The sequence below is a fragment of the Lycium barbarum genome, chromosome 6 (genome assembly GCF_019175385.1).
Source record: "Lycium barbarum isolate Lr01 chromosome 6, ASM1917538v2, whole genome shotgun sequence".
NCBI classification, from domain to species: Eukaryota; Viridiplantae; Streptophyta; class Magnoliopsida; order Solanales; family Solanaceae; genus Lycium; species Lycium barbarum.
In genome coordinates, this window is record NC_083342.1 from 101,287,527 (window position 1) to 101,304,038 (window position 16,512).

The 16,512-nt window shown below is 36.2% G+C and overlaps 3 protein-coding genes across 3 annotated transcripts; all 3 read left to right on the top strand.

Annotated features, from left to right (window-relative positions):
- The first annotated feature begins 244 nt into the window (after positions 1–244).
- On the top strand, positions 245–1,558 carry LOC132644260 (protein VACUOLELESS GAMETOPHYTES-like). The gene is made up of 2 exons (XM_060360846.1): positions 245–863; positions 1,458–1,558. Exons 1-2 carry the CDS (start codon positions 245–247, stop codon positions 1,556–1,558), a joined length of 720 nt encoding a protein of 239 aa, XP_060216829.1.
- A 4,177-nt stretch (positions 1,559–5,735) lies between these two features.
- Positions 5,736–7,122, top strand: LOC132599872 (uncharacterized). Its single transcript, XM_060313045.1, has one exon. It carries the CDS (start codon positions 5,756–5,758, stop codon positions 6,980–6,982), a length of 1,227 nt encoding a protein of 408 aa, XP_060169028.1. The 5' UTR covers positions 5,736–5,755; the 3' UTR covers positions 6,983–7,122.
- Positions 7,123–13,789: 6,667 nt separating this feature from the next.
- Positions 13,790–14,878, top strand: LOC132599873 (protein VACUOLELESS GAMETOPHYTES-like). Its single transcript, XM_060313046.1, has one exon. It carries the CDS (start codon positions 13,937–13,939, stop codon positions 14,717–14,719), a length of 783 nt encoding a protein of 260 aa, XP_060169029.1. The 5' UTR covers positions 13,790–13,936; the 3' UTR covers positions 14,720–14,878.
- The last annotated feature ends 1,634 nt before the right edge of the window (positions 14,879–16,512 follow it).

Genomic DNA, 16,512 nt, shown 5'->3' on the forward strand with positions numbered 1-16,512 from the left:
TTATGAAATATCAAAGGGTTCAAAATATGTCCAAAGTTCCAAACCCGTAACACGACAAGTCATCAGTCAACTCATTACCCCGCAATAATTTCCACAAATGTAAATTCCTTGAACCTCAATATTTGACATTTCAGGTAACCAACTTGTCAAGATTTCCATATTTAACAAGCTATTTATTATACCACTTAGAGAGTACTCAAAATCACACTCTAGTACTGTGTGACGAATAAAAAAATAATTTAAAATGAAACATTTCAGCCACCCTCATGGCTTAGAACTCTCTAAAATTCAAGAAACAAATGAGAAAATCTGCTCAGGCTGTGAGAATAAACTTTGTGGCACTGCTAATTACAAATGCACGAAATCCAATTGTGAATTCAGCCTTCACAAATCATGCTTCAAATTACCAAGAAAAGTACAACACAATTCCCGTCCTAATCACCCTGTCACTTTGTATCCTACTTTACCCGAACGACGACTCTATTTTGGTTGCAATGCTTGCGGTGAAGAACCAAAATTCTTTGTCTATGAATGGCTGGAATGCAACTTTAGTCTCCATGCTAAATGGGCTACCTCTTGGGTTGAAAGTGTGACTCGTGAGGATCATCAACACTCTCTTGCACTCCAGTATCAATGGCCATTTCCTATTGACGATTCTGTGTATATCTTTTGCAAGGTGTGCGATGGACTTTGCAATGATAGCAAATGGCTTTATTATTGTGCCGAGTGTAAACTTGGCACGCACTTGAAATGTGTGACGGTTAAAATGGAAAATAGTTCGAGCCTTAAGAACGAAGAAAAAGAAGACGAAGAAGAGGAACAGCTGAATAATGAGGAAAGATTGATGATGGCGACGATTAGGGGTGTCAAATTTGGCCCAAAAGGATAACCCGCCCAATCCGCTCAAATTTTTATGGGTTGGGCTCAAGATAATTTTATATTGAGCTGATTTTGAGCCCAACCCAACATAGCCCATTTTAAAGTGATTTCCAACTTAGCCTAATACGAGCTCAATTCTAGTCCATTTTTAAAATTTACTTAAATTTAGATTTATTGCTTGAGATTTAGTTTATTTGTTTAATATATACACTTTTCTTGTATCATGTATCTTATAAGTTTGTAGTGTGTTCAATATGAAGAGAAATATTTTTCACGAAAATTGTTTTCTTAAAAAATATTTTCCACAAAAAATCCGTAAAAATAATTTTCAGGAAAATATTTTTCGCAAAAAATGTATTTCTAGAAAATATATTTTCAGAAAATAGACCCTTCAAAAAAACTGGGTCAAGTTGGGCGGGTCATGACCCAGCCCATTTTTAGTCCATTCAGCCCAACCCAATTCAACCCAAATAACTTTTGGGCCAATGTTAGCCCAACCCATTTATTACCTCAGCTCATTTTTATTGGGCCAATTTTAGCCCAACCCGCTCATTTGACACCCCTAGCGACGATCAAAGCTCAAGGACATCAGGCAAGGCTTAATTTTCAAGCTCAAATGGCCTATCAGAACGCCCAATTCTTTAACAATATGTGGCGTAGTTCTCATCGTTATTATTAAGCGCTTTTTCTTCTTCTTCAGAGTATACATAAAAACTCTTTTTCTCACTCAATCACGTTATGGTCTTGGTCATGGGTCACCTTACAGAGGAGAAGAGAGTTGATTATTATTTTGGGAGTTGGTCATTTTTCTTTTCTATATCTGTGTTATCTTGTTTGTAATGGTAGTGTTCGGCGGAGCTTGCATGTTGCATGCACCTCTGAGTATTCTACTGGATATATACTTGGTATTTTTATTTGATTTCACTTAATTTAATTTGTCTTAAGTAGTTCAGTTCTTACATCAATAAAATAAATCTCTTGTTTATTTCGATCACTTTCAAGTGAAATTTTAATAATTTTGCTGAACCATAATTTGGAAGGCACTATACCAACAAAGGTAGCGACTCGTACAAAATAAAAGCAATAAGCAAAATGATAATGTGATGATAACAGTAATGATATGGAAAATTACATTAAGTGTTAATTCATCATTAGTTAAAATGAACTTTAGCTCTAGATGTTAGTTATATGGGAAGCTTATATTTTTAGAAAATAAAAGAACATTTATTAAATACTCCTAAGAATTAAACACTTATAGGCCACCCAAACTCCACAGAGTTACTACTCGTAGTCCTTTACAATTTTGTTTTTAGTTTTATATTTTATATTTATTTTTATAAGAGATCTTTATTTTTACAAGTAAAGCAATATGAAAATTAGGATTGGGCATAAAATATCAAAAACCGAATTACCAAACCAAACCGAGAATTTTGATAATTCGGTATTCGGGTTCGGGTTCGGTATGAGATATTAATACAGTTCGATATTTGGTAGTTACCGAATACCGAATTATTTATTGAATAAAAGCTCAACCCTAATTATAACTCATATATGTAACATGCCCATTAATAAATAGGGAAAATGACACAAATGGCTGGTGGGTGAAACTAATCCCACCCTCTAACCCAATTTTTCCCAAACTCAAATTATACCTACTAAACTAATCCCATCCATTAGCCAAAACTTAAATAAGACAATTTTCAACTAAAAATCCAAACACAAAAATATTTGAGGCAATTTTTATATATAATATGTGTCATTTGTGTATAAAATATGTATCAGTACCTATCTGTAATGTATAGAAACTGTATAAAATATGAATCACTAAGTTATGTATCATTTTTGTATATATTATGTATCATTTGTGTATATAATGTGTATCAGCACAGTGCAACTGCCCTGTATAGAATGGAAAATTGTATCATTTTTGTATATAAATATGTATCATTTGTTGTATATAAAGTGTATATACAATTCCAACATGTGTATATAAACTGTATCATTCTTGTATAGAAAGTGTACCATACATATAAAAAATGTATAATAGAAACCGTATCATTGTGGTATATAATAAGTATCACTATTGTATATGTAAAAAAATAAATATCATATCATTATTGTATAATAAATGTATAATTAATGTATAACTTATGTAAAATAAATGTATGATTAATTCCAGCATATGTATATAAATTGTATAATTCTTGTATATAAAGTGTATATATAATTCCAACATATGTATATATACTGTAGCAGCCCTTTAGTGGCGACTTAGTCGCCACGAAAGTCTTTTTTTTTTAAGCGCCTGAGCTGTTGGGCCGGTCAGCCTTGACATTATTTTGGGCCGACCGGCCTTTTTTCGGCATTATTTTGGGCCGAACGGACACCTAGTGAAATTAAGCCCAAATAAGAGTTAAATATGGGATTAGTTTGGCTGAGTGGACACACAATGTCCTTTTTCCTAATAAATAATAGTTGGCCCAAAGAGTCGTTAGTCCGGAGTACTACAAGTTATTTTCTAGCACCAAGCGTTACACTCGGTATAAATTCAAAACAAATTATGGAAATACTTCTTTGTGCCACCTTCATTAGTTCCCAAAATTAAAGGGATTAAAGCAAGTACTCTACTATTGTACCAAAAGACTGTTTTATCAATTGCATTTGAGCCTTCACGAAACAGGGGCATGTGAGGTGGACTATTATAGGAGTAATTTATACGTACAGATTTTTGAACTATTATATCACAAAGCAGGGGTATGTAACTAGTTGTGCCGCCACATAAAAAAAACAAATAATTGGACTAACAGTATAAACTTTATAATATAGCCGACTCCAACTTTAATACGGTATTACCGAATATCGTACCGAACCGAAGTTTAATTTACCGATTACTGAATTACCAACACGAACTATTTCAGTTCGGTATTTGGTTTCTATTTTCAACTACCAATTACCAAATCCGAATTTTGAAAATACCGAATCGAATATCGAACGCTCACTCCTAATGAAGGTGACACAAAGAGATCTAAAAACATCATTTTCTTTATTCAAGTTGTAAGTGGTCATAGAAGACTATTACCTCAAATAGATTACGGACAATGAAATTTAATCATCTGATAAGGCCATCCCAAAAGAAAGTTCAATTATATTACAGGCAATTCCCGGTATACTCCAATTTTTAGTGTCCCCTCTAAATGCGTTATTTCATTGTGGAACAAAAGTACCTAAGTTTTCACTGGGGTACTAGCTTAGTTCTCTTGAGGCACAAGTAGAAAATAGAACTAGTGAGTTAGTTGCTTTTTTTCCTTTTAGAAAAAACCTTTTATACTTCCATCACAAAATTATTGAATGCAAAAAAATAATTATTGAAAGTTACCTTGTCTACAACATTGAGGCAAGGACTAAAAAATGCAATAGACCTATAACACAAGGGTTAACTGTGCAATTTTGCCTAAATAAGATATGAAACCAGAAAAGGAGCGAGAGTGCTCTCATGTCTACCCACCCGTAGCCTCAAAACTTTAGAATTTCTAATCCTTTTTCTTTTCTTTTTTTCCCTTAGTTCCTAATGTATAATTCAAATGTCCGCTTGTGTGACACTAGATACAATAATCAAAAGTTCAACATCCATAAGATGATAATTCAGATTAGAAAAGGTCTAAGTAAATTATTAGTCAATAGTCAGCAGTATGATAATGAATGATGGAATGTGAACTTACAAAGATCAAAAGTCAACGGTGGATACGTTATTGTAATTCCATGAAACATGATACAGTTGACTTCCGAAGTTTTTTATCCTCCTCCCAATTGTTGTCAGTTTACAAAAATTGTGGATTTAGCTTAATATTTATATCACACACGACCACTTATAAAGCCAAATAGAACTAACACTTCTTTTTTATTATTATCATATTTTGAATGTAAAGTTTGAGATCGTTGAAGTGTTGTGAACATCTCATTTAAAAGTTTAAACTTTTAGAAATTAGAGCTTACTTTTTTTTCTTCTTTTTTTTTAACATAATTATGTTTTATTTTTTGAACAAAGTGGTAATTAATGAGTCCAAAAACTTTTTCTATGAGTAAAATGTTGTAGGATCTAATTAAGTTTCAGTAAGATATACTCCGTTAAGTTGGTTTTAAAGAACAATTTGGTGGTAATGTGTAGAATGACTCTCCGTTTAAGAGATAATACAGAAAAGAAGAATATAAAAAAAAAACTACCACTCCTGGTTCCATAAAAATTTCCTAATTAACGTAAAGCAGATAAACTAACCCTCCATGCAATCTAACAAAGTACCTTTGTCCTACTAATAAGCCCGGCCAGTCCCTAAACCAGATCTCCCTCTACCATGCCCTTGAATTATGGGAAAGCACATATTATATTTTACTTATATGGTATAAGCAACAAGAAGTGGTGCCAATTATATGAGGTGTAATCTGGAATTGGTCCCTAAGAAGCAACTCAGACTGAGAATATATGAGAAGAAAGATAATGAAGGGTTCTTAAAATAATGAGCTCTTCGAGCACAATGTCGACGCCTCTGCCCTTACAACTTGCGAATCCTGGCTGGCTTTGAAAAATGCAAAGAATCTTCTTGGTTAGTAGTTTAGTCAGTCAATATGCTAAATAAACTTTTGAAATTGCAATTGGCCAAATTATTGTTGGAGACGACTTACAAAAGAAATTAAGAAAATTGAAAACCAAGTCGTTGAAGGAATCTACGTATACATTGCGGCCAACTTACTATTCCTAAATAGAGTAGCTATAAATACGAATTAGCTAGTGTAATCACTGAACTTGCTTGATAGATCTCTATTAAATTCATTGTACACGCACCCACTTCCTGATTACTAACGAAGTTACAAGGAAAAATTAATGGGAAGAGAGAAACGGTCATGTCAAGGTAAACAACACTTCAGCCACCCCCACATCTTGAAACTAATTATGAATCCAGCACTAGCTGAAACTCTCACTTGCAATGCTTGTAAGCAACCAAACATTACTACTAAGCCTAACTTCTATGGCTGCAATAGTTGCCAACGTTTTCTTCACGAAAACTGCCTCAACGCTTCACGTTTTCTCGATCATTCTTCTCATCCTTCCCATCACTTGACCCTTCTCCCAGTCCCGACGTACTCAAATTGTTCCTATACTTGCAAAGCTTGTGGCTCTGCTGGAAATGGCTTTAGCTTTAGCTGTGCCCCTTGCGAATTCGATATCCACTTGCAATGTGCTCTTTTGCCACAAACTGTTGTGCTTCCCCAGCACCCTCATGAACTTGAGCTCATATTTGAATCCCCTTTTGATGATGAGCCCGATGAAAGCACCATTTTTGTCTGTGATATCTGTCATGATAACGCAGATCTTAATTACTGGTTGTATTATTGTGCTGACTGTGATTTTGGTACACATCTTGAATGTGCCATTTCCAAATCTGTTAGCCAACAAGAACGGAAACTGCTAGTCAACAAGCCAAGACCAAATCCAGTAGTACTCATGAAAAAAGAGGGAGAACCAATCAAGATACAAGAAATCAATTATGAGGACGTGGACGAGAAAGAGGAAGCGGAAGAAGAAGAGGAGGAAGAGGAAGTAGAAGACAAAGAGGAAGAAGAAGAGGAAGACGAAGACGAAGACGAGGATGAAGAGGAAGAGGAACTCAAAATTCCAAGGTCAATACTTATTGACAAACACCCACATGAGTTGGAGCTCCTCTTTGGTTCTCCTTACGAAGATAAGGATATCACATTTGCTTGTGATATCTGCAATATAATAATGGACAGGGCAGAATCGTTGTACTATTGCGCTGATTGTGATTTCGGGTCGCACTTGCAGTGTGCATGTCCTGACTCTTATGATGCTTTCCCAACATCACAGCAGAGTACTCATAATCTAAATCCAAATCCATATCCAACATATCCAAATCAAAATCCAAAATATCCAATTCTAAATCCAAATCCAACAGTGGAGATGATAAATTCAGTTAATGATGCTCATGAGCAACTTATAGCAGCTCAAATTGAATCTCAGATTGCGGCACGAGGAAGGCAGGCTATGCTAGACTCAATCGACGGGCCATCAGGAAGATATTATTACTGCTAACTGCATACAATATATCTTGATCATCCATTGCAATCCGGTTTGACATTCATGTTAATTTTCTGCAAATTAAATGCTTTGCAGCTGTTGTGTTATTTCCTTTAGGAGCACCTTCTCTTTCAACTTCTGTATGTCTATAATTCATTGATAGACATGTTTGTCTATTTTTACTGTCACATATGTTTGTTTTTCCCAAGTTATAATTAACTCAATGGAAAAGGGCCAAAAATACCCGTAAGGTATAGAAAATTGCTCAAAAATACCGTCCATCTACCTTTTGGTCTAAAAAAAATACCCCCAGCCTATTATTTTTGCTAAGGAACACCCTCAAACTGTTATGTCCCGTATTTTTATACATTGAGACAACCCGGATTAACTATGATAACTTAAGGCCAAGACTATTCCGGGATTTGAAGTCGCGACTTTTGACCATTTGATTTTATTTTGAGACATAAATTATATATGAAATTATTGGCATTGAACACTTAGAAAAAATTGGGGCCACAATTCATAAAATTGGAATTTAAAAATGTTGTGCAAAATGCCATGGTGGCCGTGCAAGTTGAAATGGTCCCACACCTTGTGTGGCCAATTTTAATTGGTCCAACACATTGTGTGGGCCAAAGACAATATGGAGATATTTTTTTAGGGGACTTAAAAGATGACCACTAAGTCTTCTTTCCTCATTTTCTATACTTAGCAAAAGAAGAAAACAAAGCAAGTTGAAGAGCTTCAACTTGAAGCTCTCGGCCAACCAAGGAGAAAAACCAACCCCATTTTGAGCCTTCCTAAAAATATTTCCTTGATACAAACCCACTATATTGAAGCCCCTAAGTAGCGTGGAAGTATTGTTTGGGTCATCCAACCATCCGTTGTGTCAATTAGCAAACCCTAACTATTTGGTGGATTGAAGAAGAAAGGTATGTTTTGCTCTTGTTTTTGTGTTGTGAACGTTTATTTCATGTTGTAGTATGTTAATATGGATGAAATTGGTGGAATATAGTATGTTGGAAGTGGAGTGTGTGCATTGTGTTTGGGCCGTGTAAATGGGTGTTGGAATTGAGTGTATGAATTGATTTTCAAGTAGCATGTTTGATTGTGGTAGTGTGTAGGATGGCTATGAATCATATAAATATGTGGGTAGTGATAGATGAACATGAGTCACGCTATATGCCAAAGGGAACCCTAATGTCGTTTAGCGTCGTAATGGTTATTGTGGTGACTTTTATATTGGAAATGAGAATTTAATGTCCCAAATTGACATAGTAAGCGTTGCGGACTGATTTGGGGAACTGTGTGCATTTAATGCAATCCTTATATATGAGAACCATTAACATACATATATGTGTAGTATGGACGAATGTGAGTCCTATAATATGTCGAAGATCACATTACCATCGCTTAGTATTTTAGTTATCGTCGATATGAATTCTAGTTGGAAATAAGTGTTTAATGACTCAAGAATGATGTTGAAATGGTAGGGGCTGATCTAAGGCTTATTGTATGTTCGATGTAATTTGTATATTTTATGAGAATGATATCGTTATATTGTGGATTGTGATACAAAACATGACTTGAAAATGAGGAAAGTGGAAAAAGAGGGCTGCTCGGCTAGGGGACTGTTTTCGGCCAACATAGAAAGAAAATTATTGGCTTGTGGAAATATTATGTGAATTGTTTAGAATGTTCTTGAATGTTGTTAGGATGAGTTTGGGTTAATAATCGAATGTACGAACGATATTGTGGCTTGAAAGTAAGCCATCGAATTGAATGATTGGAAAGTTGTCGAATGGTGTAAAAGAGAGCTACTATTATTATTTTGCCTTTCGAATTGATTATCGATGTTGCTAGGTTGGTTATTGTGGTTGTTGTGTTGATTTTGAGCGAGTTAAATTCTCGGGATGACCTATTTACAGGGGAAATGCTGCCGAATTTTTTGTAGAATTTAATGAATAATTGGGATGACTGGCTTAAGTGCCCTTAGCTAATGTTTGGTATTCGTTGGCGTGTTTGTAGACCTTGGGGAGCCCGAGGCGTAGATTGGAATTTACTTTAGATTGGCTATCTTGAAGTGTGTTCGAGTTATGATCCGTATATGTTCCTTGGCACTCTTCTGTATATATTGATGAAATATGAACCTCTATGTATTTGAAATAATCGCTTTCCGAATTGTGCGTAAAAAGGTTTCACTTTAAAGAACTTCGAAATTTCTGAATGCCATACCTTTCACATGAATGCTCGGATTGCTCCAATATTTTTATAAAAGTTTGCATTATGTATAATGAGTATGTTTTCCATAAGCGGGCCCGACTTGGGGAAATTCCCGTCCGTGGGTCCCGCGACTTTCCTTTATGTAATTCGGAGAATCTTCAAAAGAATTTGGTATGACTATTGTTCCGATTTCAACTATGATCATTTTACTTATGTTTGAATTTATGATAATGATTTTATGCATATGACCACTCACGACTCTATTCGTGCATTCTGTTATTCCTTTCGCCAAGTCCCGGGCCGGTTCTGTTATCGTGCGCATTTTGATATACTCCGGAGTTATGCTGTGTTTATGGTTCACCGAGCTACTCGCAAAAGAGGGTCGGGTTCCACCTATATATGGCGTTATGTTGTGATGTGATATGTGACGGGGATACGGAGATTTGAGACTTTCTGGTGTTATACTGTGTTATGGCGCCATCGACGGGTGGGCGACCATATTCTTCTGTACCCGATGCATGACTTACATGTTTTTGAAAGTAAACAAATTTTGATATGTTGGATTTGCACTTATGTTTGATACTTCCATTTCGTTTATATCTTAGATTTGCTTTCTGTACATTTTGCTTTGCATACTCAGAACATATTTCGTACTGACCCCCTTCCTTCGGGGGCTGCGTTTCATGCCCGCAGGTACAGACGCACAGTTTGGTGATCCACCGGTTTAGGACACCCCTTTTTGCGGTTGGAGTGCTCTTCTCCCTTCAGAGCATATCTTTTGGTATATATATTTTTGTTCGCTATGTGTGTATATATTCGTTCAGGGGTACGGCGGGGCCCTGTCCCGCCATATGATTCGTTTGGTCTGTTTAGAGGTCTGTAGACGTATTTGTGGGTGTGTGTGCCTACTTCTGTACAGTTGTGTTTATATGATTCTACTCGTTATGGCAGCCTCGTCGGCGTGCATTTTGTATATGCGTTTTGGGCCGTTGCGCCATTTGATAGCCTTGTCGGCTTTTGATACATTTGACAGCCTTGCCGGCTTTTTGATATATATATATATATATATATGTTCGCACATGGTTGCGTTGAAATATGTCTGATACAGTTTGATATGGTTTGAGACGGCATATAGTACTTATGGCCGCATATGCTATTTGGATGTGATTCGATGTGGATAGGTATGTCAGGGTGCCCAATTAGGGCACCAGTCACGGCCTACGGGGTTGGGTCGTGACACAAACTAACAGCCAAAACTTGATGGTCTTTTGCACTTTAAATTGGCCACGGGGCTTATTATGTTTTGCCATATACATTACTTAATTTAAAAATTAAACCCACCAAACCCGCTGACCAATTTAATCTTACTCGTTTCTGTTAACCTGAACCCATATCCCATTCTCATTTTAGCCTAACCATGGGCTGTTAGCCTGTTACGGTTTCCGCGAACCTCAATACACAGTTGACTTCCCAAGTTATCAATTTTCCGAAATTGTTGTGGATTTGATTTCCTATTTATATATATGCACGACTACATATAAAGTCAAACAGATCTTTTGTGTTACTATTCCATTGCCGGTTGGAACCCGATCTTTTCCAAACTTACGAATTTGACATCCACTTGCAATGTACCCTTTTAGCACCGTCATCATGAACTTGAGCTCATATTTGTATCCTCCTTTGATGATGATGAGGCCGATGAAAGCACCGTTTTTGTTTGTGATCTTTGTCATGACAACGCAGATCTTAATTACTGGCCGTATTATTTATTGTGCGGATTGTGACTTTGGAACATATATCGAATGTGCCATTTCTAAATCTCGCAGCCAACAAGAACAAATACGGTCAGTCAACAAACCAAGAGCAAATCCAGTAACAAATATGAAACCAGAGAAAGAACCAATCAAGATACAAGAAATCAATCAAGAAGAAGAAGCGGAAGAGGAAGATGAAGACGAAGACGAGGAGGAAGAGGAAGGGGAACTCAAAATTCCAAGGTCAATACTTAATGAGAAAACCCACAAGAGTTGGAGCTCCTCTTTGGTTCTCCTTACGAAGATAAGGATACCGCATTTGCTTGCGATATCTGCAATATAATAATGGACAGGGAAGAATCGTTGTACTATTGCGCTGATTGTGATTTCGGGTTGCACTTGCAGTATGCATGTCCTGAAGCTGATGCTTTCCAGACATCACAGCAGAGTGCTCGAAATCTATATCCAAACGCAAATTCAACAGTGGAGATGATAAATTCAGTTAGTGATGATCATGAGCGGCTTATAGCAGCTCAAATTGAATCTCAGATTGCGGCACGAGCAAGACAGGCTATGCTGGATTCGGTGGACGGGCCATCAGGAAGATACTATTACTACTAATTGCATATAATATCATGATCATCCAATGCAATCCGCTTTGAGAACACTCATGTTAATTTTCGTTCAAATGAAATGCTTTGAAGCTGTTATGTTATTTCGTTTTAATTGGGAGCACCATCTCTTTCAACTCTTGTATGTCTATTATTCATTGATAGACATGTTTGTCCATTTTCACTGGCGCATGTGTTTGTTTTTCAATGAACATTTTCGTCCACTTGCGATTTGTAAAAGTGTGTGCATATAGTACATACTACTTTGGACTTGTTTACCATTTTAGACACTTCACCTATTTGTCGCCAATCAGGGATCAAACAATAATATCACCAATCAGGGATCAAACAATAATATCTCCTTGTTTTTGTTTCTTGAATGAACCCGCCAAGAATAATCAACCACCACTTTAGATTGGACAATAAACAGGAAATATAATAAACCTACCCCTTCTAATTCACAGATTGATGCCCTCTCTATGTATTGTTTTGCTTTCAATCCCCTTATGCGATTCAATCTTTTCTTCACCACCTACATGAATTAATTAATTTCACTGGCACAGTGGTTCTGGAATATTATTTTTAAGTCCTCCTTAGCTTCTTCCTACAATAGCTTCTCAAAAGTCAAAACCATGCAACTTATGGTCAATCTAATTAAATGCAATTTTTTTCCTGCCTTCCGTTGTGTCAGCGTCTTTTTTAGTCCTTTAGATTTCCATTGAGCACATTAAATCAATCTTCACTTTTTGTTAAACAGACTAAGGAGTAATTGAAGTTAAAATATTTACAGTAAACCTTCTAACTCTCAGCTTTAAGACTTCTTGTCATGAATTTTAAAATATTGGTGATCGAACTAGGTACTGAGGTACAAATTACAATTACAAAATTGAATTAATGAGTTAATCGATTTGTTCGACTAAGTACTTACATAACAAAAATTCCTAAAATGCACATAAAAATAATGGAAGGATACCTTGTGCGCAACATTTGAGATCACGACTAAAAATGCACTATCCGAATAACACAAGGGTTAAACGTGAATTTTACTAAATAAAAAGATGAAACCAGAAAAAGCTACGTAAATGAATAAAGGGATTCGATGGGCGGAACGCAGAAAGAAGGAAACTTAAAACTAAAAAATCTCCCTTTTTTTCATTAGTTTCTAATCTGTATACGATCTAAATAATGAATTCAAATGTCCGCTCCTCTGGCAAGTTAGTTTTCAACGTTGCGATAATCAAAACATGTCCAGAATAATGATACAGATTTGAACTGATCTAAATAAATTATTAATCAGCAGATTAATAATGAATGATTAAATACTAATTCCCCAGTTATCAATTTGCTGAAATTGCGGTGGATTTTACTTATTCCCTCCATGTAATTGAAAGTCGTTGATTGAACACGAAATATTAAAACTAAAGAAGAATTTTGATACATAAACTAAATATATGCAAAACACTAAAATTATTTTCTTTAAGTAAATCGTGGTGAAAGTTCCACTAATCTTTTCATTTTCTCTCTCGTTTTAAAAGAATGAACTTTTATGAGTTTAAATTATATACATCAGTAGTGTAAAGAAAATTTATGCTATCGAGTTATTTTTATATGTTATAATAGGTAGCATCTAGGAATATCTTATTTCCAATACTACAACTTGTGGATATCCTTTTAAGGGACCTGATAGTATAAAAACATATTTTCAAGTATATAAGTTACACACATGTGAATATATACTAGCTTGCATAATCTTCAAGCTTTAATTTCTTAAAATGAAAATATTAAGAAAAATATAGTCCAAGTCAAAAAGCCAAGATGCTCGCCATATCATTAGCCGTTGGACAATGCGCTGAATCGGTCAATACAGCTTGTTAAAAATAAACTTCTGCATGGCAATTGCACAAATGGTCGTCGGAGACAACTAACGAAAGAACAAAAAAAAAAAATGAGAGCAAAGTCGTTGAAGGAAACCCCATACATTCCCTAGTTATTACTTCCTGTGTCCAAAATTGCGTGGCAATTCTAGAGTCAATTTTTTTTAGTTTTGGAATCCAAACATAGAATTTTTATGTTTTGTATAAAGACTATCTAAAAAAACATTACTTATAAGTCACAATAACTCACAGTTTAAAATATTTAAAAGACGACATTAAAAAAAATTACGGTCAAAGAACAACTCGTTTCACTCTCGAATTCAAACGCTACCACATATATTGCAGCGGAGGGAGTAGTTACTACTATCATCGCTAAAGTTATAAATATATAATTCCGAATTAGTGTAAATCACTGAACTTTTGCTCACTCTTATCTCTTCTCCGGTATATATATCCATTGCACAGCCCTCATAAATTGTACCACTATCTAACTGAATTACTCAGAAAATGGGAAGAAAGAAACGGCCAGATACGACATCGTCCCAAAGTACGAGGACATCGCCTCAAGAAACTCAAGCACACTTCAGCCACCCCCACATCTTGAAACTTGTCAATCCATCTGAAAGTGAAACTCTCACATGCAATGCTTGTGAACAACAAAACACTAATAACAAACCTTTCTATGGCTGCAACGCCTGCCAATATTTCCTCCACGAAAACTGCCTCAACGCTCCGTGTTTTCTCGATCACTCATCTCATCCTTCACACCCTTTAACCCTTCACCCGATGCCAACTTACCCGACTCGTTCCTATCTTTGCAACGCTTGTGGATCTGTTGGCAACGCATTCAGCTTTAGCTGTGCCCGTTGCCAGTTCGATATCCACGTGCAATGTGCGTCTTGTCCGAGCTCAATACTCGTTGACAAACACGAACATCAATTAGAGCTCATATTCGGTTCTCCTTACCAAGATAAGGACATCGAATATTTTTGTGATATCTGCGATGCAGTAATGAACAAGGACAATTGGTTGTACTATTGTGCTGATTGTGATTTCGGGGCGCACTTGCAGTGTGCTAGCCCTGAACTTGTTGTTTACCTAGGAAGCCAACCAATTAATCAAAATCCAAATCCAATTCCAAATGCAAATTCAACACTAGAGATGATAAATTCAGTTAATGAAGCTAATCAGCAGGTTTTTGAAGCTCAAGTTGCTACTCGGATGATGGCACAATTAGGACAAGATATGCTGGAGTCGGTCAGGCCAACACGAAGATATTATCACTACTGATCACTCTATATATCGTCATCATCACCTCTAATGCATGATGCATATTTTTTTTACATATTTTCCGCAAAATAAATGCTTAATTTGCTGTTATGTTATTTCTCTTTTAATTACCTTCACTTTCAACTCTTGTATGTTTGCTATCGTTGATAGACATGTTTCTCCATCTTACGGTATTTATGTTCATCTATTACAACTATTTGACTTTCGTTTCTCATTTTCTTTTCTCCATATATATTTTGACTTGATTTCTTAGTGTTCGTCGCATGTAATATCATCTGAGACAATTAAATTACATCGCACTACACGTCCATCTTAAAATGAGCATATTGAACAGAAGGTGTAAGTGGAACACATGGAAGATTAAATGTAAGAAAGTTACTTGAAATGGTTTGCTTATTTTCTTTGTCGACCCCCAGATGCACTAGCCCGCATATGAGAAACCATGATGATTGAAGATGAAAGGAGAGGAGCATGTTAAATTTTTCCTGATAATTCAAATAATATATAGGTCGACAAACGAAAAACAAAATAGGAGAATTTGAACTTCGGCTCAGAATAATTACTTTAATTTGACACTTTACGTATGCACAGTTGGCAAAACAAGTTCACCCCTATTCACTGTTGACTTTTGCTCTTTGCAAGTTTACATCCCATCGTTCATTATCATAGTACTGCTGACTATTAACTAATAGTACTTCATTTATGAAAGTGCAAGAGGGGCGCGGGGGGGGGGGGGGGGGGGGGGGGGTGAATTGTTAAAATTTTTCGCTCTGTTAGTCGACTAGGTCAAGGCAGTAGTCGACTACCTACTCAGTGAATATTAAGGTAAGTGCAGAAAATAAATGACACACGTATTTTATACTGGTTCAGATTCAATGTGAATCCTAGTCCAGTCCCCTTGGGTTGCAAGGGTGATCTCTGCAGCTCTTTTATAAGATTTGGTACAATGAAGGTTTTGAATGAAGTTCCTACGTCTACACTCAAAACACTCTTAATCTTTTGATACAAAGCCTCACAAACTATAACTCTCCTTTCTCTCTTATTACACTATGAATCACACAGACTAACAATGTTTGTTTGAAAGTAAAGCAGAGCAATGGAGGCAATGAGACAATTGCATAAGTCTTGCGTTTGTGAAGTAGCCCTTTTTATATTGTTTTAGAGTTCAACCCAAGGGATTTGATCCTTGGAAATGGAATAAGAGATCCTATATTTCCAAGAATAAGACTGAGCTGTTGCTGCTTTCCTTGTGCGTTGAGGCAGCAGCAGATTTCTTACACCTCATGAGATATGCCTTTGATATTATTTCCTTCTTGAAACGATTTGATGTTGCTGAAATATTTCCTCTTTATTTTGCAGATGTGTTTTCCTTTTCTTGAAAGATATGCGGCTGAAGATTAAAGCTGGTATTTTGCAGATGTGTTTTCCTTTTCTTGAAAGATATGCGGCTGAAGATTAAAGCCGGTTGCCCTAACCACGTTTGGGCTAGGAAGCCATCTGTCGAGTGAGCCCAGCTCGTTGGGGCTGTTCTGTGGGCTTCCAATTTGTTTGGGCTGTTTTGTGGGCTCACATATATTCCTTATGTGATTTAATTACTATACCCGCACAAGTAAAATTATCATCATAAAAACTTGACACTAACAATCTCCCCCTTTTGGAGGATGACAATTTTAGACAAAGTGTAGTCAACTTCCCTGTAACGGATGCTCCCCCTGAATAGGTGGAGGCTCCCCCTGACTAGTCGACTAGTCCTTATAGGCTCCCCCTGAGCAGTTGACTGTCATTCTCCCCCT